Below are 26,426 nucleotides of genomic sequence, written 5' to 3'. Positions count from 1 at the left end.
TATACACGTACATGTAATTGCGTATGTAATCAGCGGACGAGATGGAAACGGAAACAGAAATCTTATTCGAAACCTAGGTAACGTAGCCGGGTAAAGTACTACTTTGTTCCTTCGGGTACACGGTGGTTCTGTTTTATTTTCTGAAACGAAAAAGGGTTTGCGATCGGGCGCTCTCCTTGCAGAGAGAGAGAGAAAGAGAGAGAGAGAGAAAAAGGGAAAGAGAGAGAGAGAGAGAGAGAAAGAGGGAAAGAGAGAGAGAGAGAGAGAGAGAGAGAGAACAATGGGAAAAGCTGGCCGAGTCTCGCATTTTTCAAGCTAGTATTTTACTCGACCGTGACTACAAGCATGTAACCGTTTATCGTAACGATATTAAATGGATTGTAAATCAAATTGGAATATTAATATCGTGTCTATTGGTATGTTTCACCTGTGACCTTTCACTTTTCACGCTCCAGTCCCTTCTCCGACCGCGTCCTAGGAAATGATTTATCGTGGTATGGACGAGATAAGCGTGTTTCGCTTATTCTATTTATTTATTGCGTATGTACAGTTACAGTTCATATGTATAAATAACACGGTGTACCGATCGGTATATATTACTCCATTGTTCGCGCGAGGATGCACGAACGTACAGGCGAATCGATGGATCAGCTTTATGGTGCAGGTTATGACCGCGTGCGGTCATTGAGCTATGATGCCATTGTATATTGTTTTGGACCCGCCTCATTACCACGTATTCGCTAATTCGGACGGCCAAATGGAACGGTAATTTTGTTACGAATATAATTTGCTTATAGAAAGAGTACGAAACGTTTTCTGGAATTTGTGTACTAGCGACCATAACACGGGTATTATGCATTTGTGGCGAAAGCAACGGCGTGGAATTTCAAAGTTATTTTCATGTTGTTCAGAGATCCGCAGTGTCTGCCGATTCGTACTCACGTTCTTATTTGAACACGCAGTGCATAAATGTTGTACCTCAGCAGAGAATATATACTGAGTAAAATCGATGTAATTTTGCAAGGCTTATACAAATTTTGTATAAAATAATAATTACAAAAAATTAACAGAGCACACTAAGAAATGAATGTTTTACTTATTAGAAATATTAAGAAAATGAACTTTTATAATATATAATTTTAAATATATAATTAATTATTAAATATACAATATAATATATATAATATTATATTAAATATATGATATAATATATTACACATATATAATATTATATTATATATTTAATAATTAATTATATATTATATTAATATTATATTATTAAATAAATAATTACATATATAATATAATATAATAATATATAATTGCTTTGCACTATAAGAGTTAAATTTGACCTATGCACTTTTGTTATATACCCGTAAAGTTGGCAGACCAATAACGCCATCCGAATTTTTACGAATACAGTAATGTCTCTCTAATTGACGCTTAGATTGTCCACGAAAATGGACAATTTGGGGAGTGGAGATACGATTATTCGAGCTTTGCGGCTTGTTTTTATAGTTACAAACTATCAACAACTATAAAAACGAACCGCAAGACTCGAATAATCGCATCTCCTCTCTCCAAATTGTTCATTTTTGTGCACAATCTGTGCGTCAGTTAGGGAGACATTACTGTACAACGAATTGTTTAGAAAAAGATTTATTAGAAACGAATTGCTTGCAGCTTGATTTCGTCGCAAACAATGGTCCCATAGTGCTCTGAATTCGAAGCGCCGATCACGCATACGTCGATGCATCCATTACGAAATTAAATAATATTCGGCGTCGGGCACCTATAGTTAATTCAAATCGATTATGATAAACGTTCGAAATATTTACAATTACAGATGTATATCTCGAAGCATCCGCCACGTTCCTCCGTTCGAATCGAGGGATGCTTTGTTCGGAATTTCAATCGTGCACACGGAACGCGCGTTTTAAATAAATTAATGGCATAATTTATGTTCGTTATATATCTAGGAATGGAGTGATAAGGAATTTTCGATGTTATACAATTAATACGCTAGCCGGATGCGCACGTTCGCCGTTCGCATCTTCCTAGTCCGCGAAGCTGACGTTTTTTCAGTATTATGGAGACACAAACGAGCATCGTCGCAGGAAACGATCCGCCTGGAAATCATCGAAGCATCGTTGACGAAGCGTCGACGTGACAACGAGCAACGACGCTTCCACGAAGACGTTCTACGTTTTTGGTATACTTATCTCATAAGCTCACTCGCTTTTCAGTGAACGTATTTACAGATCGAACGTGTATCGTTTGGACGTATCCAATCATTGGCGTCAACATAAAGTGACTTCGAGAACGATGAAACTCGCATAACACAGATACTCGCTTCCGAGATTTTCTGCAACGTGTATAAATTAAGTATCAATTATATTATAATATAGCTACCCTCTTTTTGGACGTTAAAGTACAGAGAACCCTGCAAATACACAAGTTCTGCGTCCATACTCTGGAACAGTACATCAAATTCAAGATTCGAAGATGAAACAATGAAGCTGTTCGAGTACCATACCGACAGTCCATGGTTTGGGGTCATTTAGAACGTTTACTCTATCCGATCAATATTTTTAGCATGTTCCAATTTCTTAGTGCACGCAAACAATGGATTCAAATGATACAGAATTGTCTCATATTTTCGCTGGAGCGAAAATTTTTGTCATAAAATACGCCTCGTGTAATATTGGGTTGGCAACGAAGTTCTCGCCGTTCTTTCAAAATGTTAACATTCCAGTGTCTTAATTTATGTCAATTTATGTATTCGAGTTAATTTATGTCAATTTTCAAACCATTAAAATGGAATGTCAAGTTCAGAAAAATGAGCATTATCGACAGCTCCTTTTTGCTCAAGTTGAAGGTGAAACATATTCGACCCTCCACGAAAAGTTTTTCTGTATGAATCATCGTGGTCGCAATAATAACTCCAAGAGAAGAGGAAGCGAAAATCGAATAAATGACCCCAAACCAAGGTGAACCTTAGCCATAGAAAGGCCGCGAGCCTTTCTCGATCAGACAGCGCCCGGGCTGCTGCCATAGGCAGAGAGGACGAGCTTCTTCATCAACTAACGCAAACGAAGACGTTGCCCGAAAGAGCAAGGTCCAGCCTACCTAACTGCCGCAAGCACCACAGCTGATTTCATCGTTCCACCGACCTCTGACCTAGAAGAGACTCCTCTTAGTCTTTAGCTCTTCTTGGTCAGTTCCTGGAAGAAGGCCTCGATAGGCAGAGTGGGCTCGTCAGTGGGTATCTTGAAGTGGGCAGCGGCGATCCTGGTCTCCGGCGAAACGGCCTTGAACATCCCTGGCTTGTCGTAGAGCGCGGAAGCGGAGCTGGTAAGGTCGGCGACGCTCTGCGACGCCTTGGCGAACAGTTCTTCCTCGTCGACGGTCGACGGCTTGCTCTCCTCGGGCTTGTGCTCGCTGGGCTGCGTCGAGGGCTCCGCCTTGGCGGTGGTCGGATCAACGGCAGCGGCGGTTTCTTTCAGCTGGCTTTCCTCGGCATTTTTGGCGGTGCTGCTGGGAACCGGTTCGACCGGCGGGTTTTCACGTTGCGCGTGGAAACTGGGTCCGGTTTCGCTTTCATCCGCGTTCCTGTCCGCCCCCTCCACCTCGGCCGGCTTGACCGGGCTGCTAGCCGAGCTGGTGACCGGACCGGCTTCCTCCTTTTCGACGGGGATCTCGTTAGCAGCTACCCTGGTGGTCCCCATTGTAGTCACGACCGAGTAGAAACTGGTCTCCTCGGCAGCCATTTCCGTGGCCTCCGCCTCTTTTCTGCCGGTGTACGCGGCGGTCGAGGTTTCCCTGTGCGCCGACAGCCTACTTTTCATCACCGGCCGCCGTCGCACCGACGACGAAAACACGTTCTCGGGCCTGGCCGTGCTTGGCTTCGACTGACCCTCCGTATCGTATCTAGGACTGCTCGTCGTGCCGGTTATCCTGCTCCTGTAGACGTTCCCGTTGATGGGCCGCCTCTTCGGGACGAACCTGGTCCTCTCCGTCGTCGAAGACCCATCTTCGATCGCGATCTCCTGCTCTTGGGTTTTCGGAGAAGGCGACGAGGTCCTGTAGTTCACCCTGGACATGTACTTGTACCTTCCGGTCGTCTCTCTGTTGCTATCTCCGGCTTGCTGTTGTTGTTGCTGCTGTTGATTCTGGCTCTGGCTCTTGTAGCTCGATCCTCTTTGCCTGGGCGCCGGCGTCACCGAGGCCTCGGTTGTCGAGACGGTGGCTAATCTGCTCTTGTAGTCGAGCCGACTCTTGTAATCCTTGATGCTGAACCGCGGCCTGGTGGTGTTGCCGTACCTCATCGGTCTGATCTTGTGTGTTCTGGTCGTGGAGCTAACCGTGGACGTCGTCGACGGAACGGTAGAGGTGGTTGTCGGAGCTGTGGTGGAGGCGTAGCTGCTCAAACTGCTGCCGACGCTGGCGCCCGTCGACACCGCCGTTGATTTATCGAAGTAATTACCCTCCGTCTTGATGAACAGGTTCTCCAGAGGGATGTTGGTAACCGCGCCGCCGTCCTGAATGTTGAAGCTCTCGTTACCGGGCAGCTCTTCGGGCTTGGACCTCGTGATGTCCGTCGGGTACTCCAATGGAGCGGCTTCCGTCGCGCTCTCGCGTTGCTCGTCTACCGAACCGAAGTTCTGGGACCCGAGGCCGTAGTGCTGACCGATCGGTTGGCTTGTAGCAAAATGATTCACCGGCTGATGGGTGACGAACTGATTCGCAGGCTGGCTGGTCGCGAACTGATCGATCGGCTGATTGGTCGCGTACTGATTGTACTCGTTGTGCACCGACTCGGTCGAAGGCTTGATCGTGTTGACAGTCGTGTGCACGATCTCGGTGACGATCTCCGCCTCGAACGGCTCGCCAGGGTTTACCCGGTTCCTGTGCCCCGGTCGCTTCCTGATGTTCGCCTTCTTCTCGGTCACCGACTCTTCGTAGGACGTCTGCGTCGGTTTCACTCGCCTTCGTCGTGACGCGTCCAGCTGTTGCTGCACATCCTCCGGCTTCTCGTACTTGAAGAACTCCTCGGCGTCTGTGATCGGTTCCGGGGTCGTAGTCGTAGGCCGGCGACGACGCAGCGGGCTGCCCGGTCGCCGCGTCCTCGGCTTCTGCGTGGTACCCGTTGGCACCGTCGCCACTTCTTGCGGAATTGTGGTTTGCACGGGCACCTCTTCGATGCGCAACGTCACCGGCACCACGGTCTCTGGAAGTTGGACCGGCGCTTCCGTTGCCGGTGGCTCGTACGACACCGTGGTCGGCTTTCTTCGTCTATATTGATCGCGCGATAACTTGTGCGGCCGCTGCTGCCCACGGGAATCTGGCTGGGGCTCGCGATGCGCTTCCGGCTGATTCTTGAATTGATCGTGGTACCTCTGGCCAGAGCCTGTCGGGCTCTCCGAGATCACGTAGTCCGGCTGCGTCACCTGCGGAACAAGGCCGGAAGATAAGGTAAACGTACAAGAAGGGAACTCGTTTTGTGGTTTTGTTTCGTTAGGTCGTTCCGTTTCTTTGGCCTAACTTTTCCTTTTTTTGTTATTGTCTGATGTCTGCTCTTCGATTAAATTGGCAACGGACTCACCGAAACGATCTTATTTCGAGCTTGTTTCGTCTTACGAGGGTTTCATCTTCGATGTTTAAGATTTTAATTAGGGTGTTGAAAGTTTAATTTAAATTAAAATTTATTTTTCTAATTTCAAAATTTAATTTTGATTAAAAATTGTAAAAGGGTGTTTTAAAATTTCCAAACGGCGTAGCCGATTAAGATGGTCACAATTGTTCTTAGAGGTTTTTTGATAAGTATAATATCGTTCGATAGATGACCAAGAAAAACTCATCTGTGCAAGATTTCAACCCTGTAACTTGTCCGTGAGGGTAGTTACAGGGTTAAATAGATCGCGCGCTTTTCTGCCCATTTTCTCCCTTCGGTGATATTTTAAAATTTTGAAAAAACGTGGCTTATTTTGGACATCGAGCCGCATATTATAGAATTTTTTCAGATTTTTCGGTTGCAAGCTGTAGTTATGAAAAATGGAAAACCAAAACAAAATCGGAAAATTGAAGATTTCTCGAAAACAAAAATATGGGTGTTTTTATATTAATTTTCTGATAAGGTACTATCACAAGCAGTGCGCTCAATTTTTCTCAGATTTTTCGTCCGGCTGCATCATTGTCAAAAAAGAAAGAAAAATGAACTACAGCTTGCAACCGAAAAATATGAACAAATTCTGTAATATCCGGTCTGATGCTCAAAGTAAGACACATTTTTTTCAAACTTTTAAATAGCCACTGAAGGGGAGAAATGGGCGGAAAGTTACAGGGATGAAATTTTGCACAGATGAATTATTCTTGGTCAGCTATCGAACGGTATTATACTCATCAAAATATCTCTAAGGGCAATTTTGACCATCTTAATCAGCTAGGCCCTTTGAAGCCCTTCGGGCATCTACAATGTTACCCTTTTCCCTTCCTCTCTTAACAAACGGAGAGTAAAATGTAATAACAATTTTTCCTATTCATTGCATTATTTTTCCTTCCTTATTTTACTAATAAGTTATAAAAGAATGGCACATGTGCATTTGTACAGGGTGTCCTGAAATTATTGTATTTCCGGGAAGTGAGGGGTTCATGAGGTCATTTGAAGCAACTTTTTCCTCAACGAAAATGCGATCCGCGGTTTTGTTTACGAGTTATTAACGAAAAACAGCGATCAATGAGAGGCGGAATCAGCTGGCGCTGGCGCGGCCGAGCCAATGAGCGGAATTGGGCTTCGCGCGCTCGTTGGCTGCGCCGCCTAGCGCTAGCCGAGCTCGCTTCTCATTGGTCAGCGTTTTTCGTTAATAACTCGTTAACGATGCCTCGGAGAACACTTTTTTAAAGGAAAAAGTTACTTCAACTGATCTCAGGGACCCCACATTTCCCGGAAATACCATAATTTTGGGACACCCTGAATATTACGGAATGTAATATGTTCTGGCGTCTTATATAGACACTGATTTTACTTTATACAATGCCATTTCAACTTTTGCATTTCATGCATTCATTTCAATGTTGCAATCATTTGATGCGAGAAAGTTTTGTATCCATTTTCGCAGTAATGTCAACTCCATGTATAGTTTTATAACTTATTGAATCATATCACATTCAAATTCTAGATGTTCGAAGGGTTACTATAGCACTTTTTAAACATCGTCCTTTACAATTATTCATATCTCTAACACATACGCGACTCACGATTGTGCCAATTTGACGCGGGGCAAGAAATGAAATTGGGAAACTGAGGAACGGCTGAGAGGTAAGCAATTTACGATTACATGCTTCATTTACCTAAAATTCATCTTTGAGCAAATACAGTGATCAAGCAATGTCTTGTCGACTTTTTCTGTTATTTTTACCTCAAAGATTAAATATCGATACCAAATAATAGTACAATATCTCAGCTCTTACTGTTAGAAAAAACGAATGAATTTATATCTGGCGAATTTTGTTTGATTTTTCGCTACGAGTTTGACATAATATTGGGACAGTATCACTTTTTTGAAATATATTTGATAAAACATGCTTGTACAGTGATTTTCATTTATCCCTGTTATCCGTATATTTGTTTACCAACGAATGTGAAAACGTCTGCGCTTTCGGAGTGTGACCAGTTTCAATTCCGATGCGAATACAAAAATCACGCCATGATAGCAACATTTCAAAACCAAAGGCAGACAGTTAAAACTTCCGCGATAGTGCTTCAAACGTATGTATTTGAAAATCCATTAATTTACGGGAAATCTTCCAATTCCTGAGATCGATGTCATACCTTTTTAAGTGACGGCTAAGAATGTAAGCGTTAAACGAGGTAACTTGACCATGTTGAATATTTGTTCAAGAATTTTCAAGTAGTACCAAAATCTGTTCTAAGATCGCGTGTTTAAGAATTTTTCATGTTCCCCGATATTCTTCAAAACGGAGGTACACATTTTGATCATCGTAACAGCTGACATCAGAGCCGATCCAATGACCTGTATCGCCTTGATCTTCGAATAACCTTGAGTACCATTTAAGAAAAACTTGGCCTTCAGATCTTAAAGATACGTAGAGCAAACATTTGCCTTTTTAGCCCATTTGCATCTGCAAGCGGAATAACGCGCGCGCGTAGATTGTCACTTATCGTCAATTAGTTAAGTATTTTGACGATTAATTACTAGATTAGTTAGCTGTCATCGCGAAGATACAGTAATGTCTCTCTAATTGTCGCTCAGATGGACCACAAAAATGGACAATGTGGGAAAAGGAGATACGAATATTCGAGCTTCTCAGGTCGTTTTTATGGTCATTGATTCTCAACAACTATAAAAACGGTCTACAAGGCTCGAATAATCGTATCGCCTCCTCCCAAATTGTCCATTTTTGTGCACAATCTGAGCGTCAGTTAGGGAGACATCACTGTACTACGCTATTCTGCCTGAGATGTCTAAAACTCATTAGGCGCGGCTTATTCCGCTCGCTGATTAAAAATACGTTAAACAACGCCATCTTCTAAAATGTCTTTACACTTCCCTCCCCCCAAAACTCCCAAGTCTATTCAAAGCGATCAAGTTACGTTGTTCACCCATTACACAGACATTTGCGACTGCAGGTCAGCCAAGGGTGCAGACATCCGTGAAAACCGTATAGACTGCTCGGAGTCTCTACGGCAATAACTCGAGCCGCCTTTCACTGACCCAAGAAAAGGTACCTGGGATTGTTGGATCTTTGGCAGGTCGCCAATCTGGCTGTACTCGGTGATGGCCGCGACGGCATCGGTGGTAACCTTCGGGATTTCGTATTCCGGCAACTGGACGTTGAACGGCGTTTGCTGGTCGGTGACCTTCTCCAGCTGGTCGGACTGGTTCTTCACAGACTCCACAGCCAGCCTTGCTTCCTCGTCCTCCTTCTGCTGTTGCAGCAGCTGCCGGAGCTCCTGCTGTCTCTTCTTCAGCTCCTCCTGCTGCTGCTGCTCGATCTCGAGCTGCTGTTGCCTCTCCTGCTCCGCGAGCCTCTGCCGGTCCCTCTGCAACAGCTGTTGCTGGATCAAATACTGTTGCTCGTTGAAGTGCTTCAGCGAAATGCTCTCGGGCGTCTCGTACTCCGGCTGAACGGTTTCCGGCCTGATATCGATCGGCAACACGGAGCTCTGATACTGCGGCGAGGCTGCCTGAGGTCCGACGTACAGCACCTTCGGCATCTGGGGGATCTGATTGGCCACCTCCTGGTGGAACTTGGACGGCGGGTTGACACGCGGCAACACTTCGTTGATGTCCGACGGGTACTTGTTCTTCGGCGCCGGCCAGGAGGAAGGCGGCGGCGTCAGATCCTGGTGCTCGGACACGTAATAGGTGTTAGCCACCTCCGAGGTCGGCAGGACCTCCCCGTGACCCGTGTTCTCCGCCTGCTTGGTCGTCGTGCTGTGACCGGGCCGATTGTAATCCTGCTCGCCGCTCTGCTGGTACTTGTTCGAATCCTGCGGCCGGGGGGTGGTGGGTGCCGGGGTGGAGGACGAGTAGACATCCGGTGGCAGCAGGGTCTCGTAAGGCAGCGACGGCCTGAAGTTGTACCCGTTGTACACCGAGGGCGGAGTGATGTAGCTGATCTCGTGGCTCTCGTGAACCAGGAAGGACGGGTCCCTTTCGTAAGACGTCTTGTAGGAATGCGGCGGATGGTTCACCTGGCTGAAGAAGTTCCCCGTGCTCGCGGGACTGATGATCTGCTCGTTGTAGACCTGTCCAGGGTACTTGTCGTAGTTACCTCTGTGATCGTGCTCGCTCAGACGTTTGTCCTTGCCGAAGTCGCTGGCCGCTGCCGTGCCAGGTGGCTGGAAGTAGGGTTTCGCGTTGCCGACCTTCAGCGACTCGAACGGCTTCGACTGCTGATACCTTGGCGGCTGAAGCAGCGAGGGAACGTACGGCACGTCCGCGAAGTGCCTGTTCTTCGTTGGCGTCGACGAGGGCGAGTTCGTGGTGGAGGTGTAGCCTTTGATGAAGTAAGTGGCTGCCTTTATCGGATCCGGCTGTTGGTGCGGCGGAATGAACTGCGGCTGCCTGAGGTACGCGGAGTTGTCTCGCAGGATCGGCTTCCTGTGCGCGTCCAGGTCGAACCTGTACGCGTCCTTCGGCGGCGGGATCAGGAACGTGTATTCCCGCGTCTCGGAGCCGATATGTTTGTTCAGGTGGTTGTGGGTAGGCGCCTCGCCCCGCGCTTTCGTCGCCGCGTGCCCGAAAACCGTGAAGCTACCGAGAATGCTGGGCGGACTGTAGTCGTGGGGACCGGCCGGCTTGTTTTTCCGCTGCGGCTTCAGCTTCTCCGAGGCCGCCATGTGCTCCTGCAGCTTGCCCATCACCGGGTGCAACGGCACGTTCCGCTCCAGGCTGCTCGCCGGAGAAACGTTCGTGCCGATCGTTTCCTCGTAGCTGTTCGTCAGCGGTCTCCATCCGTTTGCGATCATCGACGACCGCGTCGGTGGCTGAAAGAGGGTTGTACAGGCTTCGCGGTAAGCTCTCGGATGGCTTGCAAAATTCGATCTTCTCGGGCGGACCGCAAAGCGGAGTCTCGACTCGATGGATTTTAGGGAGGTTCTTATGGCGCCGCGATTATGGGCCAGGCTCTCGCGGAGAACGAAAAGAGCGTGCTCGGATAATCGGGCCGCAATGTTTGGATAGTTTGCGATTGATTCCGAGTCGAGTGTTTTACTCCAGTTTTGCGGGACCGCCGAGTTTTCGGGCGTAGAATGCGGATCGTTGCTTCTCGCGATACTCGACACGTTTTTGTGACACGAGTCACCGATTTTACACGCGCAAGTGTTCGTCCACCTAACGGTCGCTGCATGTATAGGTAACAATTGGGAAATATGCAGGTTAAATTCGTAGTTGCTACACGTAATGACAAATTAAAGCTCGTGTGGCGGGATACTCGAACGCAACAGTGTTCGTTTAGTTACAGCTGTCCGCAAAAGTGTTCGTACAACTATTATAAAGCAATAACTTTTTTTAAATTGGACTAAGTGACTTGAAGTTTTTTTTAAATCATAGCGGGACTCCTCCAAGTTTATAACGCGATGGCCAAAATGCCTTTTTTAACTTTTGATATTACTTGGAATGATAAAAAAAAGATAAAAATCTCTCGTTTTTTAACTTTTCTATCTGAGATCTTGGTAACTTATATGCATGCTGAAAATTGTATCGAAATCAGTTGACATTGTTACGAGTTACGACAAATTAAAGATGGCAAAAATCGCAGTTTTATCACGATGTTGACCAAATACTTGAAGAAATCTGCAGTTTCTTAAATCTCTCAACGCCTGTGGCTTGACCCTGGATTAACCGATTTCGATCAAAGTTTCAACACGCATATAACTTAACGAGATCTACGAAAGACATTTTTTAAATTTTTGTTATAGGCTCTGATAAAAAAAGTAAAAAAACGAGAGTTTTTATTTATCTTTTTTGGCGTTCCAAATAACAGCAAAGTTAAAAAAGCGAATTTTAATCATTGTCTAGTAGACTAGTCCCCCTATCATCTACAAAAAATTCAAGTCATTTAGCTGAGTTTTAAAAAAGTTATTGCGTTTAAAAAGATGTTGTACGAATACATTCGTGGGCCACTGTATACTTGCAACCGAGTTTGTTTATGCTACAAAGTGTTCTACAGGGTGTTTCAACTAAAAGAAGCCATCGAAAGATCTTTACAATTTACAACAATGAAAAACGTGTTTACTCGATCAATATGAATGGTATCAAAGTTTGTTCTCTATCGCTTCATACAAATGTCGAGACAAGAAGTTCGACCGATGCGCCCTTTTCCCGTATCATCCGATAACAACGACGCCATTTTACACTCGAACACCGCTGTATAGCTAACCGGTTGTATACACTTCGCGAGAAGTTTGTACAGCAGTGAATCTGCGAGATAGTAACTTTACTTACGGGTTTATTATCGGAACGGTCGATCGATACGGTGATTGCGCCGATGCAGGTAAAAAGCCCCATCACGAGGACACCTGAGGCATTCGCAACACGTCACAGGTAAGAGACTATTGGTGACAACTAATTAAAAGTCGCGTGTGGATCTATGTAAATCGTACTTACAATTCAGTGTTAGCGTCGGCCGCATTGTGACAGACCATGGGACCATTTACGCAACTTGGGGTTTCTGCAACAGAAGACATCGTCGATCGTTAAGGAAATCTGTCGGAAACATCGAGCTGTGTTTCGAAACGATCGCGTGGCTGTGGAAAATTATGTTACAGTTTGTATGTGCTGCGAGTAACGATAATATACGGACAACTTTTCGAATACAATAACTTTCTTATAGTTCGACCAAATAATATTTTTTTAATGTTGGATCAACCAGTTTGGTAGGCACATATCATCATGAAATAAAAACCACCTTGTATAAAGGACTTATTTCGTTAAGTCAATGATCCTGCACACAGATCCTGTAATGTAGCAAATAACTATAAATAACTATAACCTAAAAATATAACTATAAACTATAATTATAAATATAACTATAAACTATAATTATAAATATAACTATAAACTGTAATTATAACTATAAACTACAATTATAAATATAACTATAAACTATAACTATAACTATAAACTATAATTATAAATACAACTATAAACTATAACCATAACAAAAATAACCTGGCACGGCGATTTGGTAGTTTCAAGATTAAATTATTCAAGATTAATATAACTGAAACAGCTATCTCTATGTATCTACAGGGTGTTCCATAATTATATTAACTATTTGGGGCACATGATTTCAGAAAATAAAATAGACCCATGTTGCACATAAATTGTATTGCGTTTTAAATTAAGCGAAATTAGTATATTTTTATTAACAAAGGAATCACATAATATAAAAACATAAAAAAATAATTATAATTCAATTTGTTATTATAGGGTGGGATTCAAATAGTCCCACCATGCCACATGGTTTCATGAATGCGCATGCAGCTATTGCAATATTTCGAGGTGGGTCTGAAAATATCCCACCATGCATTACCGTGCATCAAAAAGATGGGACATTTTTAATCCCATCATTGCTCGAAGAGTTAACAGCTGGAAATGGTACCTGGAGTCATTTGAAGCAACTTTTCCCTGAGCGAAAATGCTATCCGCGGCTTTGTTTACGAGTTATTAACGAAAAACGCTGACCAATGAGAAGCGAGCTCGACTAGCGCTAGGCAGCGCAGCCAACGAGCGCGCGAAGCCCAATTCCGTTCATTGGCTCGGCCGCGCCAACGTCAGCTGATTCCGCCTCTCATTGGTCACTGTTTTTCGTTAATAACTCGTAAACAAAGCCGCGGATCGCATTTTCGCTAAGGAAAAAGTTACTTCAAATGATCTAAGGAATCACCTTGGTCCTATAATATAATTATAGGACACCCTGTATATTTCTTCATGAAACCAATTTGAAATTTTTCGTGGTCAGCCTGACGTTTCAAAATCCCGTAGAACCTCGATTACTCGAATTAATCGGACAAGCATAACTGTTCGCATAATAGAACAGTTACTTGATTAAAGCGCTAGATCAAATCATCATTGATTTGTATGATAAATGGCGTTGTATATAGATCGCCTTTGATCGATCTAGTACATATACAGGATGTTTGGACAATCAATGTTCGAACGTAATACTCACAGTGTTTCGCGGGTTCCGCAATCATGAATGACGAGAAACGCCCATTATTATCGTTTCATCGAGTTATCCCCAGGCCGAGAATCTAATTCGGACACGCAACGATGAGAAAAACGCGGATCCTTAGAAAGCGGCGGTGCTTATCGGAGCGGCTTCCCATGTTTCCGGTGCCATTTTGTCATTTCTGAATTACGGTAACGGTGAAACTTGAGAAAAGACGGAAACAATTTCTCTTTTTTACGATTCCACCACGGCAAATTGCGCTGTCAGCATCGGCATCGTCGACTTTCTGATCGCGAGAAACCCGAATCGCGCCGTAAAATCGACGTTTATCAGCCGAGAAAATCTGCTCCCCGCAATCCGATGATACTCGAATTCGAATGATCGAGTGGACTCGAAGCGTTTTCACGATTGCCAGTGGAAATATTGTATTGGCCCATGTTATGCAAGCCCCCAGAGAATCGAAGTTTTAGCTTCGATTCTGCAGAGATCGAAACCACAGTTTCCATATTTCTTTCCAGCTCGCAAATCTCTCTTTTCCACGTTTTACTCTTATTCCAATTTCGAATTGTAGTTGCACGAACATTGTTTGAATTGTGAAAAAGCGAGGCTAAAGGTGATCTAGATGCGATAATTAACCTTCCGTCTGCAACCTTGTTTTCGTTAGTAAAATAAAGTCGAAACAAACGACCCAATATCTGCATATTGAAGCGTTGATTGTTTATTCCACTTGATATTTCGACATATTCGTTTTTCATATATTTTTTACTCTGCTCCTGCAACTTTATTTTTATTGATAAAATAAAATCGAAAATAACCAACCAGACAGAGTGTTAATTATTTATTTCATTTCGTGGTTTTATATGTTCGTTTCTGTTTATTTTTAATCCTTCGTTTGAAAATTTATTTTTCCTCTCGCTAACTAAAATAAAAAACGATCTAGTAGGTAGAGGGAAGAACAATTATTTATTCAATTTCGTAGTTCTACATATTCTCTTTTTTGCATGTTTTTCAATCTCCGTCTGCAACCTTATTTTTATTGACAAAATAAAATCGAAAACGATCCAATATAAATCTTATTATTATTATCTATTTTCATGATTATGCATATAGATACTAAGAGAAATCTAAGCAATCATTTTCTCTATGTGATAATTTGAAATGAAATTATTAAAATAACCTTACCGATGATGACTTGTTGGTACACGAAAGAAGCGATTGATGTGGCTAAATAATTTATTAAGATGCTCTTAACTGTAATTATAATTATAATATAATATAATATAAATAATATAATATAATATAATATAATATAATATAATATAATATAATATAATATAATATAATATAATATAATATAATATAATATAATATAATATAATATAATATAATATAATATAATATAATATAATATAATATAATATAATATAATATAATATAATATAATATAATATAATATAATATAATATAATATAATATAATATAATATAATATAATATAATATAATATAATATAATATAATATAATATAATATAATATAATATAATATAATATAATATAATATAATATAATATAATATAATATAAATAATATAATATAATATAATATAATATAATATAATATAATATAATATAATATAATATGATATAAATATAATATAATATAATTATAAAATCGTCGTCACACATCGCCTACAACCTTATTTTCGCCGACAAAATGAAATCGAGAACAACTCAGTATGCAGACGGAGAGTCGACAACTGAAATTGTGGAACGTGTTTGAAAGCCATTATAGTTGGTGATACGAACACGACGTAGATGGTTTAGAACTTGCCAATTTAATGACGGAGGATTACTCGTTTTCTGTCTATTAGCTTTAAACGTTTTACTTCAATATTTGCGTCCGATCGATTCTACGGAGAACAGTATTTCTCGGAATTAATGCTTTCATTAAGCCGCAGGAACATATAACAGAGTATTCCTAGCCAACCCCACCACGTGTATAACATGACCTCCATACAGTGTAAACCAGGATTGGGAGTGGTCAGTAGAACATTCCGGCTTTTACGCTCAAAGAATGTCCATCGTTGTTGCGTTTCACCAATGAATCATGAACCGAAATTCTATCGATGATGATAATAATTCAAATTACGCAGCGCGCAAATACTTTATTTAAAAACCATTTGAAATCATTTTGTAGATAATTTTCATAAGTAGTCGCAAAACTGAATTGGAAATTCTTCGACTAGTTTTTTTAAAATAAATTCTCCCTAATTTGCGCACAGATTGCGCGCAAAAATGGACTGTTTGGGAAAAGGAGATTCGATTATTCGAGCCATGCGAATCGTTTTTATATTTGTTGAAAATCGGTAACTATAAAAAGGCTTGAAGCAAGGCTGGAATAATCGTATCTTCTCTTCCCAAATTGTCCATTTTTCTGCGCAATCTTAGCGCGAATTAGGGAGAAATTACTGTACACGCGCGCAGATACTCTACTCAAGAACCAATTGAAATCATTTTATAAATATTTTTTAGAAGCAGTCGTAAAACTGAATCGGAAATTCTTCGACAGCTTTTCTCAATAAAATCGTTATTCGCATATTCTATTACAAATAATACGAAACGTCGCAAACAATTTTGTAAAAAATCTTGACTACTAAAACCTCGAAATTACTTGTGCGCGCGATCGTTGAACGACTAACAGAACAGAATCGAGACGAATTCATTCCCGCGCATTGTTACTTTCGTGGATCGGTGTACCTGCAATCGAATTGTTGAGCGAAGCGAAATATTTTCAGTTAACGTGCACGTTTGGCCGTTCGCAATCCCGGTGCGTTTATTCGCATAGGTTTTCGACCGGTAATAAACGTAAAAAAAAAAAGGTAATGGAACACGGATGTCGCCCGCAAGAGAGGTGCTTCGACGCTGTTTTTAATACACCGCGTGAACAAGTGGTTTTGTCCGTGATAAATATAGAAGTGTCAGTGGAAGCTGTAGATTGAAATAGATCCTTCGCTCGCGCGGAAATATTTGATGGACTGTTTTTTTATTAATCGATGAATTGGACGTGGCACGGTCCGCTTTTGGTGTAAGTGACTTTGAAAAATGGATCATCTATTTTCAGGCTGCACGAAAACGTATTTAGCACGCCCATTCGGATGTGTTCCGTCATTACCATAAAATAAGTAACTCCCGCTGTCGGAAATATCTTTCCGTTCCGCCGATAAAAGCTGTCATTGCGTAATTTCATTTCGATAGAAAGGAATCTTTTGACAGATCCGCGAGGACACAGCCACCGTTCATAAAACGAGTGTCATTCGAAAGAACAAAGGAACGATCGGATCCGCTGGCAACCGTGCAACCGACGAAATAAATTATTATTAACAAAACGGTACAATCGATTCACCGATGCCCAAAAAATCTGGAAATCGCTTTCATGTTGTTTCGTGCACCATCCGCGACAAGAAATGCGAAACATTCTCCAAATTGGGAACAACTCGACATGGAATAATCTCGATGTAATAATCCTGCCGAGCTGGAAAAATATCTTCCGTTCCCCGTTTAACGGGTCGACGACCCGCTCTGTATCGATTCCCTTTGTTTAAAGAAATTTTCAACAGTACTTGCAGCCAGACAATTTCAACAGGAGCGGCGGGGGAAGGAGGGGGGGGGGGAACAGGGCTTCGCCATTTCTGCATTTCGCGAACAGCCGCCGCTCGAATTTCTGTTTACGTTCCAATTTTTCGTAAGAGCGATAAAAATAGTGCGTCCCAGCGGTACGTATTTAATCAATATTTGAACGTTGTTACTTCTTTTTGCAGCGGCAGCAGCAGCAGCAAATCAAACAGTGCAACATTCGAAGTGAACCTGCGCCAGGTGGTGTTGCGCGTGCCCGGTTATCATGGGATTCCCAGGTGCTGCCCCCTGCGCGGTCAAAATCGCCGGCGTATCAGAAAATCAATAGAGCAGGTGCATTTAAATTTCACGCAGATTCACAGTTGAATTAATTACTAGCATTACTCTGCCTCTGGGGGACGGCGCCGGCCCCTGGACCGTTTGAACGGTTTCCCGGCCGATCGTGTAATTGCGCGCAAAATTTGAATTTCCGAAGTTTCATGCTTAAACACAGTGGCGACCGGAACTGCTGTTCCCGAGGATTTTTAAAGCGCCCGGCTTGAAAGGAACACTCCTATTTTACGCGGGGCCATTTTTGCCGAGTTTTTCCGCTGTCCGTAACGGTTGCTGCCTCTCGCAGTTTCAACGTTGAATGCACGCTCGAAACCGATGCACCGTTGTGGACAAACAGGATCGGCACACCATTCGAATTGTTTCGAATAAATATTTATCTAAGATGATTGTTGGAACTGATACTCTCTCTCTCTTCTCGGTCCAATGTTTTACTCGAAACAAGTCTAATATTTCAAAGTGTTTCGAATAAATATTTATCTAAGATCATTGTTGGAACTGATACTTGTCGGTCCAATGTTTTACTCGAAATAAATCAAATATCTAATTCTAAATACTCAGTTTAATATTTTATTCAAATAATTCATTATTCCTCATAAATTATTCTATCATTCGAGTAAATTGTTCGTGCAATTCTTTATTCGAATAAATTGTTCGCATAATTCTTTATTCGAGTAAATTGTTCGCATAATTATTTATTCGAATAAATTGTTCACATAATTCTTTATTCGAGTAAATTGTTCGGATAATTATTTATTCAAATAAATTATTCACATGATTCTTTATTCGAGTAAATTGTTCGCATAATTTTGTATTGAAATAAATTATTCGAATGAAGATTGCAAAACTATTCCAATAATGATACAAATACTTGTGGAGTTGTTTTTATGTAATTTTATAAAAATATTATTTATAGAAATACATTCAGGATCGGTTTAATTTCAACTACTTATAGAATTATAAAATTACCGATGCCTTTTTCCTCCCATCGTCCATCCATATCATCATATATGGATATATTATTATAATATATTATAATCAATTTACCCAAAAATAACAAACTTTCTGATGCAAAATTTGAAAAAAGAAAAGGTTAACTGCGAAAAGGAACACGAAAGAAATCAGTCGATAAACTATGAAAAAGATACGATTTATATTCTGTATCATTTTCATTGAAACCGATTATTTTCCGTATGAATTCCTATACGAATAAATTCTTATCCGAATAAAATCTTCTTCGGATAAATTTTTATTCGACCGCACATTTATTCGATAGTGTCGAATAAAATTTTATTCGTTAGTCCGTATCTCTTATCCGCCATCCGAATAAAATTTTGATAGATTCCCCTTTCGATAGATTCCAGTTTTATTTTTATTAACGTTCGGCGCGGAAGTGTCATGGCTGATCACACACATCGTATTCGTTCTTTGATAAAAACGAAAGCTAAAACCTCAGCGAACGAAAAGCAAAAGCTCAAACTAATATTCGAATGAAAGATAATGGTTCAAATATTTTGGAGACGTTCTGATAATGATCTTCCATGTGGTGATATTGTTCCTAACATTTTTATGTTCTGATTAACGCTAGATATTTACGGAGCACAAAAAAACAGCTGTTTCATATTAATTTATAAAAGTAACAATAAGACATTTGCTCTGATTTTTAACAAGTGTTATTGTAACATTTGCCGTCAATAACATATAAATTGAATAAATAACTCATAAATGTACGATATAAATTTACGATATGAATAATCGTAAATTAAAAAATTAATGAGTGGTCGGTATAGTGTTTATCACTAGTCTAGTGTTAATTATGCAATCGTCACGAACAGTTATTCGCCTCATTGGAAATCGCTCGTTCATTACAAGAATTTCAACATCGAATTTAGTCTCGTTTCCCTGCCCTTCTGAGCGTTTGTTTATGTATTCAGATATTCAAGACTTTCGTCTTAATTCCGTCTGGTTGGGACTGTCGGTTACTTCGTTCAATTAACTCTCTGAATGGATTTTCCACACTTTCTTGGTTAACCAGTCGCTTTTCTTTGAGAAAGCTGCTCGGACTTCTAAATAGATGGTAATCTGGACTAGTGAGGTCCGAGGAGTAAGCCGGATAAAAGGAAGTTCAAACGTCGCAATCTTTTGAAATCCCAGTGTTGCTATGTGTAACTCTGATTTACCATAAAATGAACAGTGAAACGTTTCATCTGTAAAATACTACTATATATAAAATATATTAATAATAATAATATAATAATATATAATAATAAATATAATAATAATAAATAATATAATAATAATTATATACATATAATTATTAATATATATATATATATAATATTTATATATAAAATAGTACGATTAATTTCTCTAGAAATGCTCAGAAACAGATCTGAACTGCCTTAACTCTTTCAATGTTAACTAAAATGAAAAAGTAAAATAGAAGAAATATTTATTTTTTATATTATTTCTATGGCTTTGTATCATATTTGTATTATATGAATGCCATTCGGAACACGTTACTTTCACATACGTTATATCCATATTATAAATCATATAAAGATTATAGTAGATTCAATTTTTATTAAATATTGAAAGGATTAATGCCGATCGAGGGAATTTAAAAGATATTTCGACGAATAAAATGTTAAAACGAGAACACTGTTATGGCCGACGGAAGTAAAATCGCAGATATCAAAATGTTAAATAATATACATTATTGATTCCCGTTTATGTTTTGTTAACGTCCGGCCTGCAGCAACGTCGACGTTAATTAACGTAATAAATTGTAGGAACAATATCGAAGCCGACAAGATACATTGTATATTATCGGTAGACAGCGAATTTTATTCATTTATGGTAGAATTCGGCAGCTGCGATATGAAATCGTAAAAAAATTGAAGCAGCTTCAAAATACCAATATATTATTTTCAATCTATAATAATTATTAACCCTTTGATGCTCGCGACCGCGTACGATGCCCCCAAAATTGGATGAATTTTATTAGATTTGCATCTATGTTTGATGTTTGACGCATGCACGAGAGCCTGTATTATCACAAAGGAATCGAATGAAGTAAATTTTCTCTCCATACTCGTGTGAAAACAGTTTTGAAAATTGATTTACGATTTTGGCATACGCGTGTAAATAAAAATTATTATGCGTTATTTATTTAGTTCTCATTTCTAGCAATTGAAGCGGACAATTTTTATTTCATATAAAAATTTGCACTGTAATTATTGGTTAACAAAAAATTCGGGAAAAATGTACGTCGACAATTCAACCATCTCTCGAAAATGCAGGATGCCGTAATGAGTTCAAACAATTTTTCTTCTATTATCCGTCCACTCGTATATTTCCGTCAGATCTTCTAATGGAAATCATAATGGATCTAAGCGAAAGCGTTCCCATATTTCCCTGTATTTTTTCATCGACGGAGGCAAAATTCCTATAGATACTATTAGATCGACAATTTAGAAGAACAGTTTGTACCACTTTCTCCGGTCGACACCCTAAATTTCCCAACAGTTCGTACTTTTGCTCTGGTGCTATTTTCATCAATTCAAAATATTCTGTTATCGAAACTCGATATATCGTCTTCTATTATTTCACGCTAGCACTGCCTAGATATTATTTATATATATATACGATTTATAATAAATATTTACACAAAAATAGAAACTTTTGTTTAATGGTAACTGGATGTTACATTTACACAGTAGAACCTGCTATAAATTACAAAAACTTGGAAGTCTCTATTTGGGATTCCATGCATATAAATTATAACCAGCTTCGTATCGATTAATTGCACGAATTAAAATCGTTGGGAATTACAAAACACAGGATTTAATTATAACACTATTTGCTTTGGATCCCAACACCCCGAAATGATGGATAAAAGAAAGTACCATTGCGTTCCAACTTCCTTAAAGAAAGCGGGATCCATAAAGAGCTTTACAAATTAGTAATAATTAATTCGCATGAAAGACCTTTCTGAGTACACGATTACTTTGTTCTCACACACACAAATAAATTTGTCCTTTTGTCCTTTCTTGTTCTCTTACAATGCGCTGCGCGTAAACGTTTGTTGGAGAAGTTTTCTGTAGAACAAACGAGTCCAATATGAGACCCGTTCTGTTTTAAATCGCAATTTTCGATTAAAAAAAAACACTTTTATTGAAAGTAGATATACATTTGAAAACTAAAATATGTACAGTAAATTCTCCCTAATTGACGCTTAGATTGTTCACTTTTGTGCATGATCCGTGTATTCATTTACAAACTATAGTAAATTTTCATCAAATGTCCCTCAATTTGTAAACAGAAATGGACAATTTGGGAAGAGAGGAGCCGATTGTCAACAACTATAAAAACGAGCTGCCATACTCGAATAATCTTATCTTCTCTTCCCAAATTGTCCATTTCTGTTTACAAGTTGAGGGACAATTGGAGAGGATTTACTGTGCTGAAAAGTACAGGAAAAAATTCCGTGACGAGGAAACAAGTAATAGTAATATACACGGAGTAAGTGTTGCTGTTAAAATATTGGATTAAAAAGACGGTTTTATTTGATAAAATTAACAATTTTATTACTAATATTTATTTAATATTAATATATGCTACACACATAATAAACGAAAAACTCGGGAAAAATCAAATGCTTATAAAAGTTAAAAATTCAAATTGCTGCTTTAGAGTGTTATTGAGCTACATTTTTACGCACGACGAGTATACTGGTCATGACACAAGATACTATCACTTCTCCGTGACGAGTATACTCGTCAAACACAGCTAACCGGTTAATAATACTCTATAACTAGTAAATAGTAAAATTCATTGAATGCATTATACTACACTAGTTGCGAAAATAATTATACGCTTACCATTTTTTAAATACTTGCAATATAATCGAACCCCTTCAAAAACTTTCCGCAACGTATTTTAGAAATATGGGGAACATCTGTAACGGATATAAGCTGGGATCTCGTATTAGGCAATTTTTCCCTGCAGTTTAGCATAAATATGTCAAGCCCGAAGACAAAGTCGTTCCATTATTAACCCATTGCACTCGAGTGGTGACTTTGAGGCACCACTAAAATTGTTATATCACGGTTCCAAAATCAATTTTTATATTATCATCAAAACATAGATTTGAAAAATTGTTAAAAGTATAACCTGTTGTTTGAGTCGCAAGACTCAATTTCATACGCATAAAGTGCACTTTGTCATACAAAATGGAAATACCATATAAGTCAGAGAAATTATTTTAGGTTTATAGTTAAAATGGCTACGAGTGCAAAGGGTTAATCGCGAGTGAACGGTTGAACGGCGTCTTGCGACAAACGAATCGGCCGCGTCGAACACAGAGCAAACGAACTTCTTTTCCGAGAATACTTTCTTTCTTCCTGAAGACATTTTAATCGCTTCCTTCCTCTTTCCTAAGGCAGAACGAGCCGCCGGTCACGAGCCGTCGCGGGCAAGAGGAAAGGGAGAAAAGGTGAAGAAACGCGAAACAATCTTGAACGCAACGATCCATTGTTGCTCTGAATTATAGCCACTCTCGTTCAGTTTGCCTCGCTAATTCCCATGATTCGGATAAAACAGAAGTCGTCGCTTTAGCCCCGCGTGATTAATAGACGGCCAGGGACAAATTAAAGAGGGGCCTCTATGCCATGGACTCCATGGGATAGTCGATAAACATTGACCGAACACAAAGCCATGCTAAATACACGGGAGACTCGAAAGAAACAGGAGTTAATAGGCGGTCGTCGACGGAACGAGTTCACGGGATATCCAACCGCGGCGAAGGACCCGCGCGTTAAAAGATCCTGAACACCTCTCACTGGAATTGTTGCCCGGATATTGGCTCGCCGCGCCGGCTAGTTTTCAACCAATTCTCCGCATAATTATTACGTTACCGCGCCAGTTCCCCGCAATAACGCCACTGATTGCACTCCGCAACACATACTCGGAATTTTAACACCAAATTGGCGTTTTTTGCACGGTTTTATGCATACTATGAATACGAGACTGTCAATCTGTATTTACCTTCCATGTGCAGATTATGGAGCACTCGATTATCAACTTGGATTTCCAACGGAAAGTAAAATACCAGTGTTACACCGTATTTATCGATAATTTTTTCGGTTTTCCTGTTTTATTTTAATTATTTTATTTTATTAATTTAATTTATTTTTAATATATTTATATATTTATATATTATATATTTATTATATTATATTATATTATATATTTATTATATTATATTATATTATATTATATATTTATTATATTATATTATATTATATTATATTATATTATATTATATTATATTATATTATATTATATTATATTATATTATATTATATTATATTATATTATATTATATTATATTATATTATATTATATTATATTATATTATATTATATTATATTATATTATATTATATTATATTATATTATATTATATTATATATTTAATATTATATCAATATTATTAAAAATATAATATTAAGATTATTTACAATAGTTGACATATATTGTACGTATAAGAGAACATAATGTCTTTAATTAAACATTATTTCTTTTCTTGCAGTTGTTGTCACGCTAGACTTTGTCGTACTAAAATATATTGATATTTTTATTATATATAAGGATATATCATGACAGTATTTTTATAGTTAAAATTGATAAAGTATGCAAACGTATTGCTTGAAATTTATCACTTTATTCATATCTGCCGCGGCACCAAAAGAGAAATTTATTTCGATATTCATACATTTCAGTACTGCAACGATTTCGATATTATATCGGTTTCAGTACAGCTGTATTAGTGCAGTACCAGTGTCAAAATCACACCGGTTTTAATTTTATCATATAGCGTGCTGTTTTTTTTTTTAGAAATAATGATGATACATACAGTTGCTTACAAAATTGAGCGCACATCTTTTAAAACGCAATAATTTTTTTAAAACTAGACTAAGAGACTTGAATCTTTTTTAGACGATAGCGGGACTAGTTTACTAGACGATGACCAAAATGCCTTTTTTAAATTTTGCTATTACTTGAAATGACAAAAAATAAATATGAAACTCGTTTCCTAATTTTTTTATTTGAGCCTATAATGAAAAAATACCTCTCGTAGATCTTGGTAACTTATATGCATACTGACAAAATTTATCGTAATCCGTTGATATTGTTACGAGTTACAACAAATTGAAGATGGCAAAAATCAGTTTTATCACGATTTTGACCAGAAACTGGAAAAAATCTGCAGTTCTTTAAATATTCCAACGTCGTAGCTCGACTCTGGGTTAACCGATTTCGATCAAATTTTCAATACGCATATAAATTACCGATATTTACGCAAGGCATTTTTTAAAATTTTTGTTATAGGCTCAGATAAAAAAGATGAAAAACGGGAGTTTTTAGAAAAAGGCATTTCAAAGTCATCGTCTAATAGACTAGTCTCTCTATCACCTAAAAAAAATTCAAGTTACATAGTCCAATTTTAAAAAAGTTATTTCGTTTTAATAGATTATCCAATTTTGTGAGTAACTGTACATGAAAATGGTGATAGCAACATTTTTAGCGCGTTATATATATTCGGGTTGTACAAGAGTCCACGGTACACGGTTTAGTAATGATTAAAGTAAAAAGGATTCCTGGAGAATACAGTTGAATCGCGGTTATCCGAATTAATCAGGTGGAGGTAAAAATTTGGATAGTAGAACATTTACATAATTAAGACATCATTATTGATTTATTGAACTATTGAGCTATTTATTGAACTGTTTATATACGGAACGAAATAAATAATTCAGATATCGATGATTCGCATAATAAAGAATTCAGGTGTCGATGGCTCGGATAATAAAGAATTCAGATGTCGATGGCTCGGATAATAAAGAATTCAGGTGTCGATGGTTCGGATAATAAAGAATTCAGATGTCGATGGTTCGGATAATAAAGAATTCAGATGTCGATGGTTCGGATAATAAAGAATTCAGATGTCGATGGTTCGGATAATAAAGAATTCAGATGTCGATGGTTCGGATAATAAAGAATTCAGATGTCGATGGTATGGGCAATAAAGAATTCAGATATTGATGGTTCGGATAATAAAGAATTCAGATGTCGATGGTTCTGGAAATAAAGAATTCAGTTGTCGATGGTACGGGCAATAAAGAATTCAGATATTGATGGTTTGGATAATAAAGAATTCAGATGTCGATGGTTCGGATAATAAAGAATTCAGATGTCGATGGATCGGATAATAAAGAATTCAGATATCAATGGTTCGGATAATAAAGAATTCAGTTGTCGATGGTACGGGCAATAAAGAATTCAGATATTGATGGTTTGGATAATAAAGAATTCAGATGTCGATGGTTCGGATAATAAAGAAATCAGATGTCGATAGTTCGGATAATAAAGAATTCAGATATCAATGGTTCGGATAACAAAAACTTCAGATGCCGATGGTTCTGACAATAAAGAATTCAGATGTCGATGGTACGGACAATAAAGAATTCAGATATTGATGGTTTGGATAATGAAGGATTTACCGGACTTAGAAAGCTATACATGTAGAATGTTTAAACTTCCGGTGCAGCCTTTTATAGAATGAAAGTTTGTACTGTTACGAGTTGTACCTGGTTAAAACATTTCCTATGTTTTAACGAAAATATATGTATGTGTATATACAAAAATATATATTTGTAGTATCGATACTGTAGTGAAAGCTATTTTGATTTCAGAACAC

At 39.1% G+C, this 26,426-nt stretch overlaps 1 protein-coding gene across 1 annotated transcript in view; it reads right to left on the bottom strand.

Moving 5' to 3' along the window:
• Positions 1-514: 514 nt before the first annotated feature.
• Positions 515-26,426, bottom strand: part of LOC117217684 (uncharacterized) — an 88,557-nt gene continuing 62,645 nt past the window's right edge. Inside the window, exons 2-5 of the mRNA XM_033465470.2 lie at positions 12,135-12,198; positions 11,973-12,046; positions 8,750-10,513; positions 515-5,450 (exon numbers count right to left, since the gene is read on the bottom strand). Of these exons, the coding sequence (XP_033321361.2) occupies positions 3,204-5,450; positions 8,750-10,513; positions 11,973-12,046; positions 12,135-12,180 (4,131 nt within the window). The 5' untranslated portion in view covers positions 12,181-12,198 and the 3' untranslated portion in view covers positions 515-3,203. The remainder of the gene's footprint in view (positions 5,451-8,749; positions 10,514-11,972; positions 12,047-12,134; positions 12,199-26,426) is intronic.

This window comes from Megalopta genalis, chromosome 8 (assembly GCF_051020955.1).
Source record: "Megalopta genalis isolate 19385.01 chromosome 8, iyMegGena1_principal, whole genome shotgun sequence".
Taxonomy (NCBI): Eukaryota; Metazoa; Arthropoda; class Insecta; order Hymenoptera; family Halictidae; genus Megalopta; species Megalopta genalis.
This window is presented reverse-complemented; position numbering and strand designations above follow the sequence as displayed.